General features: G+C 54.7%; 1 protein-coding gene across 10 annotated transcripts in view; it reads right to left on the bottom strand.

The window, feature by feature from the left end:
- Window positions 1-24,122, bottom strand: part of COL11A2 (collagen type XI alpha 2 chain) — a 30,249-nt gene that overhangs the window by 4,023 nt on the left and 2,104 nt on the right. For 2 of the 10 annotated variants that reach the window (XM_053222957.1, XM_027058028.2), the window contains 59 exons: window positions 22,229-22,378; window positions 21,882-22,092; window positions 21,261-21,423; window positions 19,632-19,823; window positions 18,661-18,738; window positions 17,941-18,003; window positions 17,087-17,266; window positions 14,898-14,957; window positions 14,754-14,795; window positions 14,465-14,527; window positions 14,018-14,092; window positions 13,458-13,544; window positions 13,170-13,226; window positions 12,953-13,006; window positions 12,811-12,864; window positions 12,660-12,713; window positions 12,438-12,491; window positions 12,179-12,232; window positions 12,052-12,096; window positions 11,876-11,929; window positions 11,399-11,443; window positions 11,170-11,223; window positions 10,950-10,994; window positions 10,760-10,813; window positions 10,469-10,513; window positions 10,179-10,232; window positions 10,009-10,053; window positions 9,726-9,779; window positions 9,302-9,409; window positions 8,170-8,223; window positions 7,821-7,874; window positions 7,679-7,723; window positions 7,540-7,593; window positions 7,369-7,413; window positions 7,184-7,237; window positions 7,035-7,088; window positions 6,761-6,814; window positions 6,238-6,345; window positions 5,999-6,088; window positions 5,742-5,795; window positions 5,399-5,506; window positions 5,153-5,260; window positions 4,957-5,010; window positions 4,798-4,851; window positions 4,506-4,613; window positions 4,262-4,315; window positions 3,992-4,045; window positions 3,714-3,767; window positions 3,501-3,554; window positions 3,049-3,156; window positions 2,590-2,643; window positions 2,349-2,402; window positions 2,159-2,212; window positions 1,535-1,588; window positions 1,165-1,272; window positions 1,001-1,054; window positions 790-843; window positions 416-523; window positions 226-279 (listed from right to left, as the gene is read on the bottom strand). In XM_053222957.1, coding sequence (XP_053078932.1) covers window positions 226-279; window positions 416-523; window positions 790-843; window positions 1,001-1,054; window positions 1,165-1,272; window positions 1,535-1,588; window positions 2,159-2,212; window positions 2,349-2,402; window positions 2,590-2,643; window positions 3,049-3,156; window positions 3,501-3,554; window positions 3,714-3,767; window positions 3,992-4,045; window positions 4,262-4,315; window positions 4,506-4,613; window positions 4,798-4,851; window positions 4,957-5,010; window positions 5,153-5,260; window positions 5,399-5,506; window positions 5,742-5,795; window positions 5,999-6,088; window positions 6,238-6,345; window positions 6,761-6,814; window positions 7,035-7,088; window positions 7,184-7,237; window positions 7,369-7,413; window positions 7,540-7,593; window positions 7,679-7,723; window positions 7,821-7,874; window positions 8,170-8,223; window positions 9,302-9,409; window positions 9,726-9,779; window positions 10,009-10,053; window positions 10,179-10,232; window positions 10,469-10,513; window positions 10,760-10,813; window positions 10,950-10,994; window positions 11,170-11,223; window positions 11,399-11,443; window positions 11,876-11,929; window positions 12,052-12,096; window positions 12,179-12,232; window positions 12,438-12,491; window positions 12,660-12,713; window positions 12,811-12,864; window positions 12,953-13,006; window positions 13,170-13,226; window positions 13,458-13,544; window positions 14,018-14,092; window positions 14,465-14,527; window positions 14,754-14,795; window positions 14,898-14,957; window positions 17,087-17,266; window positions 17,941-18,003; window positions 18,661-18,738; window positions 19,632-19,823; window positions 21,261-21,423; window positions 21,882-22,092; window positions 22,229-22,378 — 4,310 coding nt within the window. Of the gene's footprint in view, window positions 1-225; window positions 280-415; window positions 524-789; window positions 844-1,000; window positions 1,055-1,164; window positions 1,273-1,534; window positions 1,589-2,158; window positions 2,213-2,348; window positions 2,403-2,589; window positions 2,644-3,048; window positions 3,157-3,500; window positions 3,555-3,713; window positions 3,768-3,991; window positions 4,046-4,261; window positions 4,316-4,505; window positions 4,614-4,797; window positions 4,852-4,956; window positions 5,011-5,152; window positions 5,261-5,398; window positions 5,507-5,741; window positions 5,796-5,998; window positions 6,089-6,237; window positions 6,346-6,760; window positions 6,815-7,034; window positions 7,089-7,183; window positions 7,238-7,368; window positions 7,414-7,539; window positions 7,594-7,678; window positions 7,724-7,820; window positions 7,875-8,169; window positions 8,224-9,301; window positions 9,410-9,725; window positions 9,780-10,008; window positions 10,054-10,178; window positions 10,233-10,468; window positions 10,514-10,759; window positions 10,814-10,949; window positions 10,995-11,169; window positions 11,224-11,398; window positions 11,444-11,875; window positions 11,930-12,051; window positions 12,097-12,178; window positions 12,233-12,437; window positions 12,492-12,659; window positions 12,714-12,810; window positions 12,865-12,952; window positions 13,007-13,169; window positions 13,227-13,457; window positions 13,545-14,017; window positions 14,093-14,464; window positions 14,528-14,753; window positions 14,796-14,897; window positions 14,958-17,086; window positions 17,267-17,940; window positions 18,004-18,248; window positions 18,501-18,660; window positions 18,739-19,631; window positions 19,824-21,260; window positions 21,424-21,881; window positions 22,093-22,228; window positions 22,379-24,122 lie in introns of those variants that run through there. The other 8 variants (XM_027058029.2, XM_053222959.1, XM_053222958.1 and 5 more) reach the window with 8 other exon arrangements.

Genomic DNA, 24,122 nt, shown 5'->3' with positions numbered 1-24,122 from the left:
ACAGACCCTGGCTTTACCGCAGGAGGGGCAGGCGTGAGGGAACACGGGGACATTTGGGAGGCCCCGAAAGGATGGGGAAGGAAATGCTGCAGATGTAAGGACATATGGAGGACCCTGGGACCTATGCTGGTTAGGCTGGTGGTTGCCATGGAAGCCATTGGGGGATTATGGAGGGGGGAGCAGTGGGGTTTAGGGGATTTTGTGAGGAACAGATGGGGTACTCACGGGGAGGCCAGGGGGCCCTCCAGGACCAATAGACCCAGACGCTCCTGGAATACCCTAGGAAGGAGAGGGGTGTGGTTCAACTGGGTCCTCCTCCACACCCCCTCCCTCACCCCTTTCTCCACCTCCACCCTCACCCCCAACACGAATCCCCACACTCATCCTCCCAGACCTTTCAGGACCATGTCCTCACCGTCTCTCCCTTCTGTCCAGTGGAGCCCTGGGGGCCAGGAAGTCCCCGATCACCCTTCTCTCCCTGCTCCCCAGGGGGCCCGATCAGTCCGATGAGACCTGGGTGACCCTGGAGAAGGGACAAGTGGTCAGGGGGGTGCAGAGAGGAGACACGTGGATGCAGAAGAAGGAGCCCATGGGGGTGAGAGCGCAGAAGGCAAGAGAGACTTAGGCACAGGGTCTGACAGAACAGGGCCTGTGAACGGTCGTCACTGGGTAAGGACCCCCAGAGATGGTGCTGGAGCCCTGAAGCATAGTGGTGGGCACTCAGGGTCCCCCTAGGCTTCAAGGGTGAGGGTGAGGGGAGATACTTGGCCGCATATCTGTGTCACTCACCTTCTCTCCCTTGGCTCCGACATCACCCCGGAGGCCAGGAAGCCCCGGAGGTCCCTGTGGGGAGACAGGAAGTCACTCTCTCCAGGGAGGGGTGGGACCAGGCCCTCCCACCACCACTTCCCACTTCCTCCAGGGCTTCAGCTGGATTCCCCCTGCCCCAGGGAACCAGCATCCTCACCCCGACCCACCCCACTAATCCACAGTCACTCACCACAGGACCTGGAGGCCCAGCCTGGCCTGGGGCCCCAGGACGGCCTTGCTGACCCTGCAGATTCAAGGAGGCCACAGAGGTGAGGAAAAGTGTCCCCACACAGGTACCCCTCAAGGCCCCTCACCCCTCCTACCCCAGCCAAACCTTTCCATTCCATTACTCACCACTGAGCCTGGGAGACCTCTTAACCCATCAGGACCAGGTTTCCCTGCTGGGCCTGCAGGGCCCACGGGGCCTGTCTTCCCCGGGGCACCTACAGCGCCAGGATCCCCCTGAAACACATACAAGGAGTGAGCCTTAAAGGGTAGAGGAAGGGAGTGTGGGTGGTGGTAGGGGGTCCAAGGCGGATGAAGCAGAGAGGAGGGGTCAAACCCCAGGAGCCCCTTGAGCAGGAGTAAGTATAAGGAACGGAACCCCCATCCGAACAAGAGGCTCAACATAGAGGAGGTCAACACAGGGTAGACATCTAGAGAGAGGAGTCTGAGGAACCAGAGGTGCCAGGAGATGGAGGGAATATTCCAGCCTCTCCCTTACCTTGGCCCCCTTCTCTCCTTGCCGCCCCTCAGGACCAGGTGTGCCAGCGGGACCCTGCAGATGGATACAGGAAGGAAAAGTCGGTGAGGTAGTGAATAGCCAGGCTCAGCCGCTTTCTCCTCCCTGTCCTACTGGGCTCCAGCGAGCATGCACGCGCACTCACACACACACTTGGGCATGCACAGACGCGGTCACAGAAGCTGAGCCACAGACAAGCTGGTACAGCTGCACCCGTTGTTAAAATACCGAGTAGTTCTGTGCATCTCGCAAAAAGCCACTTGCCCACACACCATCTAGTGCCCCACCTCCTGCCCCAGCAACTAGAGGGTTAATCTTTGGCCTAGCAGGGGCCCTCCAGGAAAGCTAGCCCCTTCCTCCAGTGTCTGTTCTGATCAGTTGGTATATACCACCGCCCCTGGCAAGAATATATATAGCAAAACCCAAGAACAGACACACTCAGTTATACACAGATACTTAAAAATACAAATGTTCACACACACGTGCACCCCACCCAAGGACAGCCTAGATCCCAAGCACCTCCCTGCCCATCCCGTGTGTTACTGTCCCATCCTCTATCCACTCTAAGGACCGCCCCACAAGTTCCCAGGTGTCCACCTCACTTACCCGCTTCCCAAGTGGTCCGGGGGGTCCATTCTCCCCAGTGGGACCAGGGGATCCCTATGGAGGGGGGAGTAGGGGTAAATGAGTGGTTAGCCTCCAACCAGTGGACCCCTCAGGAGTAGGGCATAAAAAGGGGGCAATGGGCCTGAAGGCTTGGGCTCCATGGTGGAGGGAGGGGTCACTGGTCACTCACGGGCTGTCCTGGCTCGCCATCCTCTCCTCGGTCACCCTTTGCACCATCCTGGCCCTGCAGGGATGAACCAAGGTCAAGGGTTGCCCCAACCCAGCTGGCATCAGCCCAAAACTGCTAATCCTCCCATCCCTCCACCTGCCCTGCCCCGCCCCCAGCTTCTCACACTCAAAACGCATCAGCCACATGGAGGCTCCATACAGAAGCCCACCCTCTTTCCCCTCTTTCTCTGAGGAGGACTCACCCGAGGGCCACCTTCTCCAGGAGGGCCAGGATCACCAGGAAAACCAACAGGACCCTAGTCCGGAAAAGAACAGGCAAGGTCACAACCCCCTAAGCCTACCCAGAGCCAACACAGACCCCCATGGGCACATGTGACACCCTCCCTCTCTATAGGCAAGGCCCGCCTGCACCCCTTGAGAAGATGGTCTCCTGCACCCACTTTTCTCACCTCATGCACTTTATGCCTTCTAATGCTTTCAGGGAATTAATTAGAAGGCATCTCTCACTTTCTGTCTCTGGATTCCAGACCCCATACATCCCTCCCAGATCTCATTCCCAGAGACTTCCGCCCAAGTACTCCCCCCATCCTTGGGCTCTCCCCACTCCAAGACCCTCCCACTCATACATACCCATATTCCCAGGTCTCTCATTCCCAAGACCCTCCTCCCAGCCCTGCCCCCCCCCCCCCCGCCAAACTCACAGGGTTCCCTTTGGGGCCATCATCACCGGTGGGGCCTTTAGGCCCTGGTGGTCCGGCCTCTCCTGGCTGCCCCGATTCTCCTTTCTCCCCACGCTCCCCACGTGGGCCCTGGAAGATGAATGGAGGGTACAGATGGTCCCAAAGGGGTCTTGAAGATCAAGGATGCAGCCCCTGCTTCCAAAACACCTTCAGCCTCCCCTCTGTCCCCTCAGTGACAGCAGGATGCACACAGAAAGTCAAGCCCACAGGGAATCATCTGGTCCCTCTTCCCTTCAAAGAAAGAGTGTGGGGCTCACTCAGACCCAGGGGTCCAATCTCCCTGAGTATGGGGAACACAGGCTCCTGGGCTGTAGAAGAGCTCCAGCTCTAGCAGATCACACATCGGGGGTGGGGCGCTGAGGTTGAGGAAGGTGATGGGGATTAGGGAGCAAGGCCTCAGAGCTTTCATTCACCTTGACACCTGGCTCGCCCTGGACCCCTGGAGATCCTGATTCTCCTGGCTCCCCCTGAAAGAAGACTGGGGTCAAACACCTCCTTCTCCCACAAAATCCTGCTATTCCCCCCCATCTCATTTTCTTTTGCCACCCCCAACCAAAACTAACAGACGATCCAACCCTCATACCCCCACCAAGGCGAGTCCATTCATTCACCCCCTTCCCAGTTACCTTCTCTCCAGGGGGACCCAAGTTCCCAACACCTCCCGGGGGACCTTGCGGACCCTGAAAGAGGAACAGAAGTTAGGGTAACTGCTTAAGGAAGGAGGTGCCATTCCAGGGACAGAGCCTGGATGAGCGCCCCAAGGTCACAGCAGTGAGACAGTGGGAGGCCTTCCAGGCCAGAGGCTTCTCTCAGCAGCTGAGATGAGACTAGAGTTTATAGTCTGAGGAAAGGGAGGCAGGACTGGCCACGTTTATCTGAAGGGACAGAAGCTAAGAGGACTCACATCAGCTCCATTGGGTCCAGCTGGGCCTCGAGGTCCTGGGGGGCCCGGAGGTCCCTGGGGAAAGCAGATAGGGCAGAGATGGGGAGGGAAGAGAAAGAGCATTAGGCACACAGAAATGGCAGGGGGCTGGGTGAGGCAGACATCCTGGGGGTGGCAGGGGACAGGGACAACCCTACCAGGGAGCAGGGGCATCGGTGGCAGTGGGGTGTTGGGGCTGCTGGATGGGGGGGTGACTAGTAGGTGGGCTTGGGGCTAGGGGGTCACACTCACCATAGGACCCACATCTCCTGTTTCTCCTTTCTCCCCCGAGGGGCCTGGCAAACCCTGTGTGGGGGTACACAGCACGTGCCCAGATGACCAACCCCCTAGAGCACAGCTCCAGGTAGACAGTGCCCTTCCTTCCAATCCCACATGCCCCCTAGTCCTCAGCAGCAGGGGATGGTGGGGGTCTGGGGCAGACATCAGACCCATCCTGACCCCACCTCTCAACCCCTGCCTCTACCTTCCAACTAACCTGTAGGCCAATGGGTCCTGGGGGCCCATTGAATCCTCTTGTTCCTTCATCACCTTTGGCTCCAAAGTGTCCCTGGGGCCCCCGAGCTCCGGGCTCCCCATCTGCTCCCTGAGGTGGAGAGAGGGCAGGGACAAGGACACAGAGACGGTCATGGGTCAGGTGTTCTCTATTCACAAACTCCATACTGAGCTGGGCACCAGCCCCAGAGCCCCCACAGGGCAAAGCGGAACTGAGGGCAGACTAGAGGCTGCCAGTGCCCCTGGTGGGGGCAGACAGGGCATCAGTCACTCACCGCTGCTCCAGGTTGCCCCACGGGACCAATGGGCCCAGGGGGTCCAGGAGGGCCCTGCAGGGGAAAAGGAGAGTCAAAGACACCAAAGACAGGAAGAGAGACCAGGTGGAAATGAGGCTAAAGGTCAGAGGTCAGAAGTCAAAAGTCATGGCCACTTACATGTTCACCCTTATTCCCTTTAGTGCCCTTCTGTCCAGGGTCTCCCACCTCACCCTGCAGGGAGAAGGCAGGTGAGATATTAGAGAAAGGACCTGGATGAGGCAGGGAGGTTAAGACAGGAAAGGGGATGGGAGGTATGCCCAGATCATCGATCTCATCTGGAAAGATTGGGTCCAGGGTCTGTGGGTTCCCACACCTTGTCTCCATCCTCTCCTGCCACGCCTGGGGGTCCAGCGGGACCAGGAAGCCCCACAGGGCCCTGCACCCCATCTCGGCCAGTTGGACCAATGGGGCCTTTCTCACCCTGTAGGAAATGAAGAAAGGAGTCATGACCCAGAATCATCACCTTCAAACACCCTCACAGGAAACCCTCCAGAGCCCAGCAGCTCACAGCTCACAGACCCCTCCCCAGTGTGTGTCTCCCCAGGGACCCCACACTCACCGGGACACCTTTCTCTCCTGCAGCTCCAGGGGGACCCTGTGGGCCAGGGCGCCCTGGGGGGCCAATGGGTCCGCCTGATCCTGCTGCACCTCGCTCCCCAGGGGAGCCCTGAGACAGGAAATGGAGTCAGACCCCCAAGGAGGAGACCACAGCCCGCCCACACCAGAGGACCCCTGACCATGGTTCCCAGGAGAATAGCCCAAAATTGGATGCACTATGGCTGACCCTAGGTTCCCTCTGCCCAGTCCCACAGTCTTGCCTAGATCCAGATGCCACTCTTCATCCTTCCACACCCACTCTTTCCTGGGTCCTCCCTCCTGTCCCCCAGGGTCCCCAGACTCACTGCAGGGCCAGGAGGACCAGCCGGACCTTCGTTTCCCTTCAAACCGGGTCCACCCTATGAACCAGAGATTTGGAGCAACAGATGTGAGACGGGAGGGTGGGACACAACAAGAATGAGCGTCCAAGAGACATGCAGGGAAGGATGAAAGTCGAGGGGGGGCAGGCTCAGAGAAATGGGAGTGGGGTGACACTGAGGGATGCCAGGACAGCAGTAACTTTTCTCAGGCAATGCGGCTGGGAGATTGGGTTCACACTCACAGCAATGCCCGGGAGGCCTCTCTCTCCTGGGAACCCCCTCAGACCAGCAGGTCCATCCTTCCCTGGGGCCCCTGGGGGACCAGGGTCACCCTAAAATGAAACAAAAAGTGATGAGCCACAGCTATGCTCCCAGATTGGACAGAGAGATTTCTGGCCTTTCTCAAATCCCCAATTAGCTGTTCCCTTCAGCACCCCAAACCTGGCCCCCCAAGTTCCCCTCTGCCTGGCCCTTTACTGACCTTTGTTCCTTCTTTTCCAGATGTTCCAGTCAGTCCCTGCTCCCCAGGGGGCCCTGGGGGTCCTGGGTGACCTCTCTCCCCCATGGGCCCAGTTTCTCCTGCTGCTCCCTGGGAAAGAGACAGAAAGACTCCATCTCAGATCCTCTGCCCGTCTCCCTGCCCAAACAGGCCACTCTGGCCACCCTGAAATAACCCCTCTGGAACCCTTTTAGCTGTGCCCCAAAGCTACTGAGAGACTCCTAGGGCTCTGCTAGGCTACTGTGCTGGTGTTAACTCCCCAGTTTGGAGTAACCACACCACTTGTGTCCCCACTGGGGAACTGCCCCTTTGAGGCTCAAGAAGATGAGAAGCGGCCCAGGAACCAGACTGAAGTTGGGGTCCCTGCTCCAAATTCCAGCCCCGGTGGGGTGGGAGGCAGGTCAGGCAAAGCAGGGGCTGGGGCATGTGATTGGAAAAAGGGACAAAAGGGGCAGAAAGACTAACTCCAGGGTCTGGGGTCCATTCTCTCAGAGGGCAGACATACCTGAGGTCCCACCACCCCTGGAGGGCCAGGAGGGCCAGTCTTCCCTTGGAAACCCTGAGAGAGGAAGAGGAGAGAACAGTCAAAGCATATCAGGCATGGACACTGTGGGATGGACCCCAGGTTCCCAGAGGAACGGCAGGGTCACCACCAGGTCCTTGGCCATGGATCTGAACAGCACCAGGTTGATCTCCACTCTGCCAGAAGAACCTCCCTGGTGGGCCTTCCAGACAGCTCTGGAAGTTGAAGGTCTCAGGGGGCCAGGGGCATCACTTACCACTTCTCCTCTCTGGCCTGGGTGTCCTGGCAGCCCGTCCTTCCCAGGGGGACCCTGGAAGGGGTTCAGATGTCAGGTGAACTCTGAGCTGGAAAGGAGGATGGAGAAGAAGGGTTCACAGAACCAAGACAGGTCAGAGGTCAGCTTACCGGAGGTCCTTTGGGGCCAGGAAATCCATTGGGGCCTTGAGGTCCAGGGAGACCCTAGAGACAGAGCTGGGTTGAATCAGGAGAATGGGCAGGGGATCCAGCTTCCCCCCTGGGGTGAGAGGGCATGGGCTCCACTCAAGCTCCCTGGGGAGCATTAGGGATCAGGAGACTCAAACCACACTCACCCTTTCTCCAGGGGGCCCATGGGGGCCATCACCACCTGATGTTCCCTGTGGGGGGAAAGAGGGTCAGAGAGCAAGAGGAGCTGCTTTCTAGCTATCCTAGAAGTCAGAGGAGTCAACGGGGAGCTGGGCTAAGGGCCAGATGGTGGATGGAGCCCTGCCAAGACCACTAACCTTAGCTCCAGACTTCCCCGTGGCACCTCGGGGTCCCCGCTGACCCCGTGGACCCTAGAGAGAGGGAAGGGGAGTTGTCAGAAGAATCCCAAAGCACCTCTTTGGATCTTGAGCCACATGTCTGCCCCCCTGCACTCACCGTGGGGCCCCGCTCTCCCCGAGGCCCTGATTTCCCTGACAGGCCCTGGTAGGAAGGAAGCAGAGACACCACATCACCCAGGGCATGACTTCTCCAACAGAGCAGCTCTGCCCTCTACACCCTCTCCCTTCCCCCAGCTTACCCGGGCTCCCTTCTCTCCACTGGCGCCAGGAAAACCAGGAAATCCCAGGGAGCCCTGGTGAGGGTAGAGAAGGAGAAAATTGAAAAGTCATAAAAAGGGAGGACCTAGAAGAGTCAATAGGGGGTCAGAACTGGTGACAGAGGCAGCAGGAAGGGAGGACTATGCTCTGCCAATAACTAGGTGTCCTTGGGCAAACCCCTGCTGCTCTCTGGCCCTCTGTTCCCCCATCTGTGGAATGGGGGTGGACTAAATTCACTCTAGGGTCCCCCACTGCTCTGTCAGTCTGTGCTTCCTGGAATCAGGGGTCAGAGAAGGGAAGAGGAAGGTCAGAAAAGGGGCATCATATCACCTTGGGACCCTGGCGTCCAGGGTAGCCAGGCAGACCAGGAACACCCAGCTTGCCCTGTGGAGAGATAAGGAGCAGTCAGGAGCAAGAGGAGCCACAGATACCACTCCATCCCTGCCCCCAAGAGACCCCAAGCCCCAGAGACAGGAGCCAGCCCCTACCCGGCAAGGCTCCCCAGCAAACCTCCAGCCCCTGACCCCTCATCTCCTGTTCCACAGGCTGCCTGGCTTTTGTAATCTCTCCTTCCTGAGAATAGATTTTCCCCAACTCTGGTGGTGGGATCTCACCCCTTCTGTGTCTTTAAATCTGCAGTTCCATCAAGTTCCTCAGGACTGTGATCTAGCCCCTGCCTACCCTTCAACCTCAGCTCCCTTTGCCCAGTGCACACTTCTACTCCATCAAGACCAGTCCTCCTGCAGGCCCGCACACACCACACTCAGGAACGCCTCTGCCCCCACCCATGCTCTGCATCACCCCTAATCCCCCTGACATGCACCCCTTCCTCCTGATGCTTCAGGGCCCACCTTGCCCGGACAACTGTGAAGCGGAGGCTGGGAGCAGGGATTCTACAGCCTGACTGCCTGGGTTCAAACCCAGGCTATGCCCCTCACTGGCTGTGTGACTAACAAGCATCTTAACCTCTTGGTGCCTCATTGAAAGCTCTCCACAACACAGGGCTGTAGTGGAGCCTGCCTTGCAGGACTGATAGGACAAGCAGGTGGGGTGTTGGCACTCGGTGAGTGAGGGCTTGCTGGAGTTAACTCTGCAGGTCTGGCTCACCTCCTCTTTGACTCTCCCTTCTTGGAATTTCTCCTGCTCTGAGTCCAGACACATTTTCACTCTGCCTTGCACCCATATACCTTATGCCAGCCTCATGCCTTGTCCTCACCTCTATGTCATGTAAATTCTCATGACAGGAACTTTTCCTTGACTTCTTATACATCCTCACCCCCACCCCTAACTGTCAGTGGCCAGGAGGAGCCTTCTACAGAGAGGTGAATAATTTATGGTCTTCAAATGACTAACTGACTCCAACTATTGGCACCCTAAAGTCGATCCTGATCCTAGTGCCCAGGCCTTCATCCCCTCCATGTCCCTAGAGCATGTAGGCACAGACTCCCTCATCCCCGGTCACCTTCTCGCCCATGAGCCCAGGGGGGCCAGGGTCTCCAGTGGGTCCAGTACGTCCCTTTGGTCCCTCAGGACCATCTTCTCCCCTGGAACCAGGAACTCCAACCTCTCCCTGGGTAAGAGGGTTGAAGAGGCAAGTGTCAGGGACTGGGGGTATGGGCTGGGCTCCAAGAGGAGAGGTAGGCCTCGGTGAGGCTGAGTAGGGTCCCAGAGCTACTGCAGGACAGGGAAAGAGAGAGTGCTGTGATCTTCGGGCTGGTGGGACTCAGCTGTAGGGTTGTCATTCTGCGGGGGGGCAGGCTTTAAGGGGAAAAGACCACTGGATGGGGACTCTGTGGTTTCAGAAAATAGGCTAGTGATTGGGGGCTCCAAAATGGAGGAGGATCAGGACTTAGGACTGGGGGGCCAGTGTGTGGGCTTCTACTCACCCTGTCACCTTTCACACCCATGTCCCCTTTGAACCCGGGAAAGCCATCCTCGCCCTGAGAAAAATGGGGGTGAGAGCTCATCAGCGATGATGTGGAAGGTGGGGGGGGGGGTCAGGAGGTAAAATGGAGCATTTTAGAAAATATGGGTGGAAGGGTGGATTTCAGAGCTGGAAAGCAGCACAGGGCAGGCTGGAGGACAGGAAGTAGGGGAAGAGCTGGACCAAAGGGGTGGTGCTGGGCAGAATGGAGGGAGGTGCTGGGAAGCTGGAGGCATGCTGCTCACCTTTTCACCCTTATGGCCCTTCAGACCACGAATTCCATCCACACCCTAGAATTAGAAGGGAGATAGAGACAGGGAGATCGGGGATGGAGGTTGGGAAGGATTGAGCTCCTGAGATCCCAGCTGCCTCCCCCAACCATAGTGCTTTATTTCCCAGCCTGGTTGTCCATTACCTTGACACCTCGAGGTCCCGGATATCCTAGAGGACCCTGAGGTCCAGATGGACCCTGGAAGAAGAAAGAGAGATACCTGTAAAGGGGTCTCAGGGTGTGACTTATGGAGGCCTTGGGGGTGGAAGAAGTGGAAGAGACAACATTGGAATCTGGATAGGGATACAAGCCATGGGACCAAGAATACTTCAGCCACACGTGAATGATAAGCCAAGGAAATTCCAAGGATTTTGAGGCCCCAGAGTCTGGGTAGAAACTCCTCCAGGGATGAAAGCAGGCATGGACCATCTCACCTGGTTTCCTTTGGTTCCAGGGGGACCTTCCTTCCCCGGGTGACCCTGCAGGTAAAGGAAGGAGAATGTGACATCTGGCCACTGTTACCTTCCCTGCACCCCTTCCTTCACTTCTTTAGCCCAGCTTTCCCTTGTGACCCTAATGAAGCCTAGTGACCATGGGCAGGCACCACCAGTGACCTCCTGGTGTAAGGAACACACTATGTAGATAGTCACCAAAGGCACTTGGAGGTCATTCACTGGGGTGGAGGGTCATGTGGAATTTGGATTAAGAGGTAGGGACCCACTCACCGGAGGTCCATCTGAGCCAGGCATGCCAGGGAGCCCTGGTTTCCCTCGGGGACCCTGCAGGAAGACAAGGAGGCTCAGGGTCACCAGTGGGATCAGGTCACACCATGGCTGAAGCCCCAGCCACACATTTAAGGCTCTCCCTACACCTCCCCAGGTGTATCTCCTGCCACCAAATCACTTAGTCACTTACCTTCTCTCCATGAGGGCCAATGGCACCCTGGGGCCCAGGGAGACCCTATACAGAGAGAGAGAGAGGAGTCACAGGAGCCCCACAGGGGTGGACTACTCTCTCCTATAGCCAGCATCCCCATTCAGAGCATGAGTGGTAAATTTCCATCCAGGGTCTGAACCACTGTGGAAGCCCAGGGGAAGTTGCTAAAGATGGGGAGGGGTTGGACAGGACAACTCACCTGGGTTCCAGGAGTGCCCTGTTGTCCAGGAGGTCCTGGCTCTCCCTGGGGTCCCTAGAAACAAGCAACCAGGCAAGGGTCAAAAGAAGATGGTGACAACAAACTTAGGGCCAAGAGCTGAGTCGCAGCAGGGGCAGCAAGAGGGCAAGAACCAGAACCAAGCAGGGAGTCAAAATGGAAACAGGACCTTGGCTCAGGGCCAGGTGGTGTCTCTGTGCCCATTACTCACCAAGCTCCCTTTGGGACCATGGGGACCATCCATGCCTCGGACTCCCTGAAACATGAGAGGGGCGTGAGCAGGCTGGAAGATGGGGCCAGGGCCCTGGAAGGACCTGTGGTTTCTGAGAGGCCCGGTCATTCCAGAGGGTGGGACGGGGCAGCCTGACATCGGTCAGACCTCCAATTCATCCCAAACCTAAGCAAACATAGCCAGCCCAGATCCACAGGGCGTAGGTCTATGGATCTGTGGGTTTGTGGGGTTTTGTTTTTCTTCAGAATTTTTTTTAAGCTACCCTCAGAGCCTTTAGTACAGTGCACCATACGGCCCTGTAAGAGCACCTGGGAGTAAAGGCTGGAGCAGAGCTGGGGGCTGCGGGGGAAGGGAGAGGGAACCAGAAGTGTGGGAGGAAGAGGCAGCTAGAAAGGTTGGAGAGTTGGAAAGGTCAGGGGGTGAGGTCAGGGTCAGAAGTCAGGGATAGTCACATACCGGGGGTCCAGGAATACCAGGTGGGCCTTTGGGGCCAAGGAGACCTCGAGGTCCCTGCAATCAGGTGAGGGGAAGATATGGCATGTGTGGACGAGAGGTAATGTGTCTCCTTCATGCCCATGCCGCTCCCCTGACATCCCCAGAGACCCCCCTCACCCAAACCTCTAGACACTCACTGATTCTCCAGGCAGTCCCCGAGGCCCAATCTCCCCATCGTCTCCCTGGAGGAGGAAGACATGATGAAGCAGCCTCACCTTCCCCACTTCTCCCATACTGAGCCCCTGCCCTAGCCACAATACTTACCCGCTCTCCATCCTCACCAGGGGGGCCAGGAAGGCCCTGGGCACCAGTATCACCCTGGAAAATGGGGGAAGAGATAAGAGGGGCCTCAGAACCCCCAATTCAGGCAGATACTGACCCTCTTTAATTAACCAATCAGTTTCACCCATTGAGTTCCTCCTGGGACCCTCAGCCTCCTCCTCTTGCCTTGAGATCCCTACCTCCCCACCCCACCATGGAAGGTCTACCCCTCGTCACAATGCACTACCCCCAACATACTCACCCTATGTCCCTTCTCCCCAGGTAGCCCTGGGAGTCCATCAAAACCTCGGTCACCCTAGGGGAAGAGGGCAGCCCAAGTGAGGTCCCAGCCCTTTACCCACCCTATCGATCCCTACTTTGTCCTGAGTGTCACTTCATGGGGAAACCTGGGGAATTCAGTAATCCCCAGAGCTTAGATAGTGCTAGAAGCCACAGACATCAGAGAGGGACCCATACTTGTTACCTTCACTCCTGGTTCTCCAGGCATCCCTCGAGCTCCATCAGCACCTGCTCGGCCCTGGGGTGCAAAGGAAGTGTCAGAGCAAACAGAGGCACATTCCTTCACACTTTGTGTGTGCCCTCTCTCCCACCCACACCCACCACACCCCACTCACCCTTCGCCCAGCCTTGCCAGGAGGGCCTGTGAGGCCTTGAGGTCCTCTGGGGCCCTGGTGAGGGAGAGTCAGGGGCAGGGTTAAAGGGCATAGACAGAAAGGGAGGCCCTGGATGGGGGATCAAATGGGTGGGGCTTGTCACCTGAGGTCCTAGGTCTCCAGATTCTCCTTTCAGGCCAGGGCTCCCAGGCTGTCCCTGTGACAGAGAAGAGAGGTGGCTATGTTAAATGATACACCCAACAGTGACTTCAAAGCCTTCCCCAAAATAAGCAAAATAACTTTCAACACGGTCCCTTTCTAGAACTATCCCTACTCCCCCCATACACACAAAGAACTCCGTACCCCAATACCTCACTCACCAAGGGTCCAGGGCGGCCTGTGTATCCCATGGGGCCAGGGGGTCCTCGGAGCGCCAGCTAGGGAAGCAGGGGACACAGCAGAGCTGAGGAAGAGGTAGCTGGAAACTCCCAACCCCAGTACACCTTCCACCTTCCAAATTTGCACTTCCACTCCTTGTATTCCCCCAAACCTTACTCTCAGCCTCAAACCAACCCAGACCTTACCCTTCTCCACAGTTACTCCAACCTACCCTTCCAATCCCTCCTAAAGTCTTCATTTGCCCTCCATGCCCCTCCAGCCTTATTTACCCGTGCTTGCTGCAGAATCGCCTGGGCCTGAGCCTCCTGGGCTGCTACCACAGGGCCCTTGTCACCCCCACCACTGCCAAACCGGAACTGAGGGGCAGAGAGAAAGGAAGGTGTAGGTTCTCTTCCAGGAAACCCATGTGACTCTCCCAACCAGAGGCTTCATCCAGAATTTCTGCCCCATCTCCTAGGTTCGGGGACAGCCCCATCCCATGCCTTCCTCCACTGTCTCCCACAGAAGTTTTCCGGATAATCACATAGAGATTTTCAGAAACTACTCGCATCTTCCTCCCCTACTCTCTGGCTTCTTCCTCTGGGAAAATTCTCCTAGAGTTTTTAGAAGTTCTAGACTTCCTGAAATATAGGATTTTCTGCCCAGTTCTAGATGATCCATGTTTGGTTCCAGGTCATCTAATGAGATCTAGTCCATCCACCTCAAAGATCAATCTCTTTGAGTTGATGGTCTTTAGAGAATCCTCCTTTGCTCTCCTGGTCTTCTGGTTCTTGGTGACAGAACATGATTCCCCTACCTTCCCCATTCCAAAGCCCAGAAGACAACTCACTGGGAGCATGAGCGATGTGCCAGGAGGTCCAGGGGCCCCATCTGATCCAGGGAGCCCTGCTCGGCCAGGGGGGCCCTGGAGTGGGGAGAAAATGAGGATAGGTGATAGTTGGGGAATGTTAGGGTCCTGACATCATTGTGAATCCGTATGGGGATAAATGTAGACTTTTCTAGATCTTTCCTGAACCCTCCCACTCCCACAGAGAAAAATGAGAGTGAGACACCAGATTACTCCCCTCCCCATCCAGAGCCTGTCCTCCTTTCTGGGTGTCGGAGAGCACACCAGCCCTTTGTTCATTAATCAATCTACTAATGAGGAGTTATTGAGCATGGTGCCCCCATTGGGTTCTAGAGGCTCCTCTGCAGCCCTTCCCTCATAACACACACACACACACACACACACACACACACACACACGTGTGCATGCACACACACACTGCTCCCTTACCCTCTCGCCAGGGTCTCCAACTGGGCCTGGGTTGCCCTGGATGCCAGGGGGACCAATCAACCCCTGAGGAACAAATGAGGAGTGGGTCAGGTGTGGGCATTCACATAGAAGAGGGGTATGTGGCTGAAGAGTGGTCTCTATAAAAGAGATTTGAGGATCTGGGAAGCTTTGGAAGGATTCTCCAGAGTTCCAAGAAGGAAGCCTGATCATATGTGGGGAAGGCAAAGATGATTGTGTAAGTAGGGTCTCTAAGAAAAGAATGGAGGCTAAAGGTCACAGCTAGACTCACCGCAGGGCCTTCTGGGCCAGGAGGCCCCTCCACCAGCATACCCTGTAGAGCCAAAGGTTGAAAGTCAGAGTCTACAGGGCTAGCAACCCACCTCTTTTTCTTCTTCCCCCTGCCTTCAGCTCAGTGATCAACAGACCAACTTACAGGTTCCAGCACCGCAGGTTCCCCCTTCTCTCCCTTCAGCCCCCGGGGTCCACGGGCAGCCTGAAGAAGACACACATGTAACCCCCAGTGGGACCGGTGAGCAGCCAGGACACCAATACTACCCCCATCCTAACTCCTACTTTCTTTCATTCCCAGATCCTCTGGACACCTCTCTAACCCTACCCTCAAAATCTCCCAGCCCTCTCCTAAGACTCCTCTTCCCAGACCTCCCAAGCCTTCCAAGGAGACCTCAGGGCCCTCCACCTCCCAATTCCCAGCCCCACCTTAGCAAATACACTTCCTCATCTCCCTTAGGACCTCTTTCAGGAAGGTTTTCACCCCAACCCTTTCTGGGATTCCAAACTCCCCAACCTCCCCCAAACTCTCTCTGACCCCAGGAATACTTAGAACTTTAAGAAAACATCAACATCCTTACCCTTACCCCAATCCACCAAATAAGAATCTCTCTAAGATTGTGGATTGATTTTATCGGGGTTTGGAGGGAGGGCATGGATCCATATGAGAATCAGATATAATCCATGAAGTCTTTTCCAGAAAAGAAAAGGTGTACGCCTTTGTGCACAGAATTTTTCTTAGAATTTCAAGGGGTTCACAAAGTTCAAAACTCTCCAGAGATTAAACATCCATACTCTAAATAGATTTGGAGATCAGCCCCCCCTGATATGCCAAACTCAGACCTCATAACTGGTTTTTTTGGAAAAATACAGCTCTTGGACTGTTGCTCAAGCCCCAGAGCAGACTCCCCCGGCCCCGTTCTTCTCCCAGCAGGGACACTACACCCTTCCTCTGGCCCTCATATATACTCCAAGCCCACCAGTTCTTGCTTTTCTACACTTCTCAGATGTCCACTCCCAACACTAAGGCCAAAACCAAGATAAGGATGGGAAGAATGGAAATCATTCCCCAACACCCCCAACTCTCCCAGCAAAGATCTTCAGAATGTACCCCTCCACCTCCATCCTGCCAAACAGCAATGACCAACTTCTGAACTTTCTCAAATCCCAGATCAACCCCAAATGTCCAAAAAGCAGCAAAAGGGAAAGGCAGCAGAGGGTTCAGAGTGTCAATATTAGAGAAGGGAAGTGTGGGATGAGGCAGCAGTGTAGAGGAGGCAGCTCTAATTGCAAGGCAAGCAAAAGATGAATGGAGTAGACAGGAAATATCCCAACTGAGAAGGAGTGGTCGAAGACCTGGGAAACAATCAAGGGAGACATTTCAAAGGGACAAACCCTTGGAAACAAGAATGATGCCAGGGCCAAGAAAAATTAAACATGGCCAAGATGGCTAGAAAATGAACTCAACAAACAGGAAGTGGTTGGACAGACAGGAAACAGCTAAGAAAAGAGGATCCAGGAAGTGGACCTTCAACAACAACACGGCTACCATGACCAAGAGAAAGAAGAAGTTCACAAAACAGATAAAAAGTGACTCCTGGAAAGGGGATTATGACAATGAAATGTGATTCTTCCAGAAAATACAAACATTGAGGCTAGAACACACAGGAGGTAGCCATGACAAATATCTAGGCCCACAATGGAAACTTTTTGGATTTGGATGACCTGAGACACACAGGAAGTGGCTTATTAGCAAAGGAAAGCTAATGAAGACAGCATGAAAAACTAGAAGGAAAATATAAATAAGTCCCTTTCAGTACAAATTTTCACAGTCACCAAGATGGATGCCATGGCCAGAGAAGACAGGAAAGGGCAGACAGGAAGTGGCTGTAGGTTAGAAAATATGACACAGGAAGTTAGATCATTTGGCAGCAACATGGATAAGAAATTGTTTTTACCAAGAAGAAATGATGGAGACAGACTGAAAACGGACACAAAGTAGGGGCTTAGTGACCAAAAGCTTTCTGAAATACAGCTTTATTAAGACAGAAAGTGGCCAAGAAAGACAGGAGGTGGCCATAGGATTAAAAAAGAAAGAAAATACCAATTTCCCTGGGAAGAGGAATCCATGAGGAGTCACAAGGCAAGGTATTTGGCAAGAGAAAGCAGAAAGTAATCCTTTCAAGCAACATATACAACTTATATGAACAGAAAATGGCAAATCATCAATGGGAAGTAGCTTGCAGCCAACAGACAAGAATCAAAAACAACAGGAAGCGATTCTTAGAGCTACCACTGGAGGTCAAGAATAGAAGAGGAGCTCCTTTCACTTACGGCTCCCGAGTGGGCTGTCTCCGCAGACAGGGCAGGGCCAAGCTCCGTCTCCTCACGATAATCGTCCCCATAGCCATATGTGTAATCGTAGGGCCCTGCTGGGGGGTCTGTGCCACCCTCCCCATAGTCCTCTGTCAGGAACCTGTCGGCTGTGGAGGGGACCTGGAGATCTGTCTGCTCCTTCCCGGGGATGGGGAGGGAGAGGGGTAGATGGGGGCATTAGGGCTGAGAGGAGGTTTTCCCTGGACCCGAGGGTGTGGCAACTTCTAGCCTTAAAGGATTCTGAGGGTAACTGGGACTGGAGTTTTTCCCCCAAGAAGAGCAAGGGAAGTGGTTGCATAGAAAGGGGATGGCCATCAAAGACCCAAAATGAGGAGGGATGCCCCAAAAATGGGCCTGGTGGGAAGAAATGATAAATTACAAGAAGAAAGAAGGATGGCCGGAGGGGTGGACACAGAGTAAACAGTCCATAGAGACAATGGTAGACAAAGGATTCCAGAGAACAAAGAAATGGATGGAAAAACTGAGAGAAGAGAAAATGTGACAGCACTGGACAGAAAGTGACTCCTGGGAAGAGAAATACAATACAGAAAATAAAACTTTTTGACATCAACATGGAGAGGTTACTCCAGAATCAAAGAATGGAAGGAGACATGGACACTGAAGAAAAATGGCTATACTTAGAAAGACAAGCAGACCAATAGGTCTGGAGTGACTGGAAGGCCACAAATGGATGTGACAAAGAACCCTCCGGCCAGAGGAATGGCTGATTCACCAAGATGACATGGGGCAAGGGGGGTGGGTCACAGATGCCCACTGCCCCCAGCGGGGGTTAGGGTTGGGGATGAAGTTACCTCCTCATGGGGTGGCAAAGGGCTTGGTTCCAGGGTTCCTTCCTCTCCACCTGGGGTGGGATCCTAACCCCAAGGGGAAGGGGAAGAGTAGCATGGGGTGGGAAAGGAAAGAGAAAGGTTAGTGGGAAAGGAGGCAAAGCAGCACCTTGTCCCCCCACCCCCTCACCCCGTGGGCAATGTCTGTCTGTGCTGGGGGGTGGGGGTTATCTCAGATCTTGCAGCCCCTTCAGAGGGGGGACAGTTTGGGGAGAGTGAATCTCCGAGGTCATAGAGGTTTGGGGGCACAGATCTGGATGCCCCAGCTCTACCTGCCGGTAACTGCTTCCTCTGGTCCTGGGGGGGGCCCGGGCAGTGGGGGGAGCTGCCCGCCGAGCTGGGCGTCGGAAGGGGGGAGGCTGGCCCCGTGCTTGGCCAGAACCTCCAATTCGAGAGGGCCTCCGGCCTGGTGAGGGGGGCGCCTGCCGGGCTGCCGACCTCTTGGCAGGTGGGGTAGGCTTTCTGGGAGGGGTCCGACGCCCCCTGGGGGAAGGGAGCACCCTGCGGTTGGGGCTCGGTGGCCTCTGCAGCAGAGAGACATGGGAGGGGGCAGTGAGGAAACTCCTATAATCTAAATATATAATGTCTCTTCCCACATGTTAAGAGGGGAGGAAGGTGTCATAGGAGATGTTTGCAAGGGGTGGCAGGAGGAAGGGGAGAACTGATGGGGTCCCTCAAGTTTACCTGATAATCAGGGGTCGTCCCTGTAGTCATCTCATCGTAATAGGGGGTCTCGTAGTCATAGAAGAAAGACTCAGTGGGCTGGGGTTCGGGAAGGGGCAGTGGAAATAGTAGGAAGAGGTAGAGGTGCAAGAGTGAGGAGAGGGAAATGAGATAGTGTGGGAGTTTGGAAAAAGGGTAGGAGTTGAGGATGAAAGGAGAGGTCAGAGGGTCAGGAGAAGATGGGGAGAGGTGGGAAGGGGGGGTGGATCCCACATGTGGGACAGAAGCAGAGACATGATTAAGAGATTGACCATCTAAACTTCAGACCACTGACCCCAGATCATATCTCACCCCTAACCATCTGGACCCTACCCAATCCAGAATTCCTTTCCCTCCCCTCCCCCACAGCCCCTTACTCTGCATGTCCATGTGCAGGGGGCCAGAGACTGGGCTCCTACACAGAATTCCATAGACCCAGCCCTCCTCTGGGATTTTCTCTATCTCCTGCTCCTTCCCATTTCTCTTCCTAGGTCTTACCATAACAGCTTCCTTCTCGCTCGTTCTGTCTCTCCCCTTCCATGCTCTCCCATCTGCCATCCTCTGTCCCCAAATCTTCCCCCCCACACACACATACACACTGTCCCCCAATCTCTTAATTCAAGGAAGGGATGGGAAACCCAAGGACACAGTCCCAGAAAGACTGGCAGAGGAAAGGAGACATGAGCAGGGGACACAGCTCCCAGCCATGAATTCTTCATAATGACACTTTTTATTTTTAATTGAAAATAAAAAGGTTGATGAATGAGGACTGGGAGGAGGGAGTGATGAGAATAGGGAGGTATGGTTAGAGAGCAGCCCTAGTGGAGGGGAGGATGGGAGCCCAAAATAGTATGGGGAGCTCTGGAACATTGGGGGAATTGCCCTGGGGAGGTGTATGGGTTTCTTCCCTCCCTGGGGTATGCTGTGGTTTGGGGTTCACCCAGTTCTCTCACCTGTCGCTGGGGTTCCTGGTTTTGTGGCCTATGAAGTCTTGGTGGCTGCTGCTTTGGAGATCTCTGGGCCCTGTGAGAGTGTTGTTTTTGAGGTCTCTCCCTCCAAGCTCCCTCACACTCCAGCTCCTTCTGTTCACAGGATTCGTAGGCAGCTTGCACCCCTGGGACAATGACAAGCTCCTGGATGTCACCCTGCAAAGACACGAGGAAGAAACACCAATGGAGGGAGGCAGAGAGGGCCTCAGAGAGAAACAGAAGGTAGAGTTTGGGACACAAGGTAAGAGCCAATCCTATGTAAAACAACATAATGGGAGAAGATCGTTATCAGCCTTTTCAGTTTTCAGAAGACCTTCTCATCCATAATCCCATTGGACCTTCACAACAACTAGGAAAGTCAGTAAGATAAGGATATTTATGCCTATTGTCTGATATATTCCATTCAGAACAGCTCAAAGGGACAATGACTGCCCCCAAGGTCACTTTCAATGGTAGACTCAAGACTAGAATTCAAACACTCCAACTCTAAGTCCAACACTGTTTGCCTACCTCCTGCCCCTATGGTAATGCATCAACTTTTTCACAAAGGCCCTGGAAACAATGGCCCAACCTTAGTTGCTTTGACCTGCCAATGGCAGTGATGATGATAATTCTCAGAACCTCTAGAAATGGGGGAGAGGGAAGCCATTTTTGAATTCCAATGGCATTTACTTGTGCCCACACACGGTACTTAGCACAAGGCTGCCTTATATTGTAGTTTGGGGTTATTGTCTCATCTTCAAAGAGGAGCCAGGAGCTGCTAAGAATAATAGAGACCTTATATTACTCTTCTGTGTTCCCCCTGAAACTGGGACAGCAGGTATTCAGAGAATATTGACTGGCTAGGTGAGAGGATGGATGGATGGATGGATGGATGGATGGATGGATGGATGAATGGGGGCTCAAATGCACCACTGGCTGGAGGGTTGGTGGATGGTGAGTGAGCGAATGAATGAATGAAAGAATTGGTGGGTAGATAAATGGAGGTGAGAAATAGAGGAAACAGAATGGTAGGCAGGTAGGTGGATGGAAGGGAACATGTGAATGAATGATGGTTGGATGGAGAGTGGTTGGGTGAGGATATAGGTGGGTGAATGAGTGGATGAATGAATACATGCATCCTCATGTGCATGGGTAGATGGGCTGGGTGGGTGGATGAATGAGGGAACTAATGGATGGGTTCAAGATGGATAGATTGATGGATGAGTGAAGAAGAAAGTGGCAGGGCAGAGGAAGATGGGCAAGCGTGTGGATACAAACCTGAATGTTTGATTAGTGTGTGAGCACATAAATGAATGAGTGGGAATTACATGAGTAAATGAACGGGTGGGTGCAGATAGAGATATTAGTTAAAGAGATGAATGGATAGGCGGACTGACGAAGACTGATGGAGACATCTGTCCTGCCATACGCATGGGCACCTATTTCTCCTACATAGAAAATCACCCCTGAGGATAGGATATGGAAATACAAACTCATAAGAGGTCAAATGAAGGGTCAGGGCATAAGAAGATGGAGTAGTGGTCCCAGAAGGGGAACAGACACAAGATATGAGACCAGAAATACCTCTGTTCTCTGTTCTCTGTTTGTTACCTCAAACACTTCTTCATCCAGGATACGGGCACCAAAGATAATCACTCCATGGGTGTCCAACAGCGGACGAGCACTTCGGGGGAGAGGCCGGGTGACTCGCTTCTTGCAGTCAACTATGAGGGTGACAGACTGGCCCTTCACAGCCACTGCCACACGGTGCCACCTGGTCATGGAGGGAGCGGTTCAAGTGACTGACGGACGGGGGGCGGGGAGTCAACAGGGCTGGGGAGCAATTGATGGAAAGGTTGGAGCCAATGACAGTAATCGTAGTAGCATCATAACAGCTACCATTTGTTGAGTGTTTACAATGCACCAGGCACTACTTTTCTCATTTGATTCTCATGATTCTCATCCCTATTTTACAGCCCATAGAAACTGAGACTTAAAACAGTTAAGTAACTTGCCTAAGGCACAGGCAAGGATTTAAACTCTAAAGCCCAAAATCTGGGCTTGAAGTAGCTGAAGCCCAAAACCTGGGCTTGAAGTGTCACTAGGTTGGTGACATGTGGCCAAAAACGTTGGCAGGTTTCCTAGTTTAGGGAGTAGGGGTTCTGGGGTAGTGGCCAGAGGGGAGCTCCTGAAGGTGTAGTCCAGGCAGACCAGAGGAGCAAACTGACTTACTTGCCATCTGCTAGGCTGAGGCCTCGGAAGACTGGCTGAGCGGGGGGTCGAGGCCTTCCAGTCTGGTCCTCATACAGGAAGCGGAAGGGTCGGCCAAGCTCCAGGCCCAGCTGTCGGACACCCTGGGCACTATAGAGAGTCAGGAGGGGAGCCTGGAGGCCAGGGCGGGTCCGGACAGCAGTCAGCAATGAGAAATCTTTGGGAAAACCTCCTGGTACCCGGGAGAGACATAACCAGGTGGAATGAGAGGCACAAAGAGCCAGAAAACCCTTCCCTTCTGGTGTCTGATTCCAGACCCCACCCCATGACCTACCCCAGCTCTCACTAGTTCACCATGTCACCCATACCTGGGAAGAGCTGGCGGGTGGGTGCACTGAGCTGGGCAGGTCGGGACACTCGGTAGGCCACATCAGCTGGACAGATGCCTCTCGCCCTCCGGACACCATCAGGAAGGGAGGGGAACCTCAGGGCCCGGAGCACATCCACAGGGGGTGCACCTGGGAAAGTCCATAAGGATCAGGAGAAGGGACACACCCTCAGGACGGCCAAGATATGGGGGTATTTGGGATCTAGAACTCAGCTTCCTGGGGCTCAAACTCCCTGAAAAGAAAGGTCACCTCTTCCGTACTTGTCTCTGAATGCCCCTTAAATGGACGGGAAATCAGAGTCACCTGGGAAAGGGCAGCACTGGCCCTGTATTTAGCTCCATGTGACCCCTGCCCCTCTCCCTCTCAGTGTGTCTCACTCAGTCTCCTCTAATCTTTGTCTTTCAGCCTATGAATCTCTCTCTACTCTCCACCATCTCCCCTTCTCTCTCTCCGTCTTACTCTCCCTGTCTCCACATCTGTTGATCTTTGTGTCTCCCTGTCTTTCTCCCTCTCTCACTCCCTTTCTGTATCTCTTGGTCCCTGGGTCTCTGGCCTCTTTCCCATATCTCCAGCACAAACAACATCTGGGCAATCGATCATCCTGGGCACAGGAGGTGCAGGGGGGCCACCAGGCAGGGAGCAGAGAGGCAGATCTAAGGGAACGGGGCTTCAGGCTGCTTCAGTTCCGTGCTTGGGGAGGTGAGGAGGACCACGCTGAGGAAGGAGAGAGCAGAAAGAGCCACCCCAGGAGTCTATACCCCTGGCTGGGAGATGGGCTGGGGGGGGCGGGGGTGGGAGCTGAAGCTGCCACGAGGAGCCGGAGCAGGTCCAGGGCCCTGAGCCACACATCTGTGGATCCCATCAGAGTCCTTGCCCAAAACCCGGGCAAGCTCCCCACACCTGGAACTTCAACCCTGCCCCACCACCCCCACCTCTTGGATCCAAAGATTCAAGACCCAGGCCATCAGCCCTATCCACCTTGAATTCAGCTTCCCAAGGCTCACACTCCCGGGAAGACAAAGGTCACCTCTCCCTCGCACTCCTCACACCATCAGCTCCAGATTGGAAAAATTCCAAAAAAAAGTCCAGCAAAATTTTCACAGAAGCATGGGGCAGGGCAGGGGCCAGAGTGATCAGGAGAGGAGAGCTGGGTGGGGTGGGTGAGGTGGGGCGGACAGGCAGAGAAAAGGCCCTTTGAGTCCAGGCGCGGGGAAACCACGGCCGTGCCCTCCCCTTCACCAACATCCCCCCCCCCCCACCCTAGCCTGGCCCCTGAGTGTGGCAGCTCCGCAAACACCAACACACAAGGGCCGCTTTGAGAAAGGAAGGGTGAGTGAGACAGAGAGACAGAGACTCACAGAGACCCCAGGCCAAGGAGACCTCAGAGGCCCCCGCCTTTCACCAAACCCCACAGGAGTACAGTTCCATCCTATAGACGGTCTACCCACAGGTCTGCCCACCCATCTGCCCACCTCAGGCCACATACGTGCCCCACTGACTCCAGCCTCAGTCTGCCCCACACGCTCCCCACTAGTAGCCCCATCACCCCCACCATTCTACCTTTGGCCCCCAAGTGCCCCATTTTTTACTCTAATGAAGTCCACACTAGCCTATCTACCTACAGAGTCCCATCTCTAGCCCCTCAGCCCCAAAACAAGAGACAGTCATCTCAGCCATCCCCTTCTCCATGCTAGAGGGTTCCTTTCCTCCTTAAGAAAGATTCCAAGAGTCCAGAAACATCACACACTTCAATTTCCAGTCCCTCAGCCTCATCCTCCTCACATCTTGAAAGTTTTTCCTTCTGTAATCTAATCTAAATCCTTTATGCTGCTATTCTGACCATTTTCTCTCCACATCGGAGAAGAAATGAATG

Source organism: Acinonyx jubatus, chromosome B2 (assembly GCF_027475565.1).
Source record: "Acinonyx jubatus isolate Ajub_Pintada_27869175 chromosome B2, VMU_Ajub_asm_v1.0, whole genome shotgun sequence".
Lineage (NCBI taxonomy): Eukaryota > Metazoa > Chordata > Mammalia > Carnivora > Felidae > Acinonyx > Acinonyx jubatus.
Note: the sequence above shows the minus strand (reverse complement) of the source record. Positions and strands in the feature narration are given on the sequence as shown.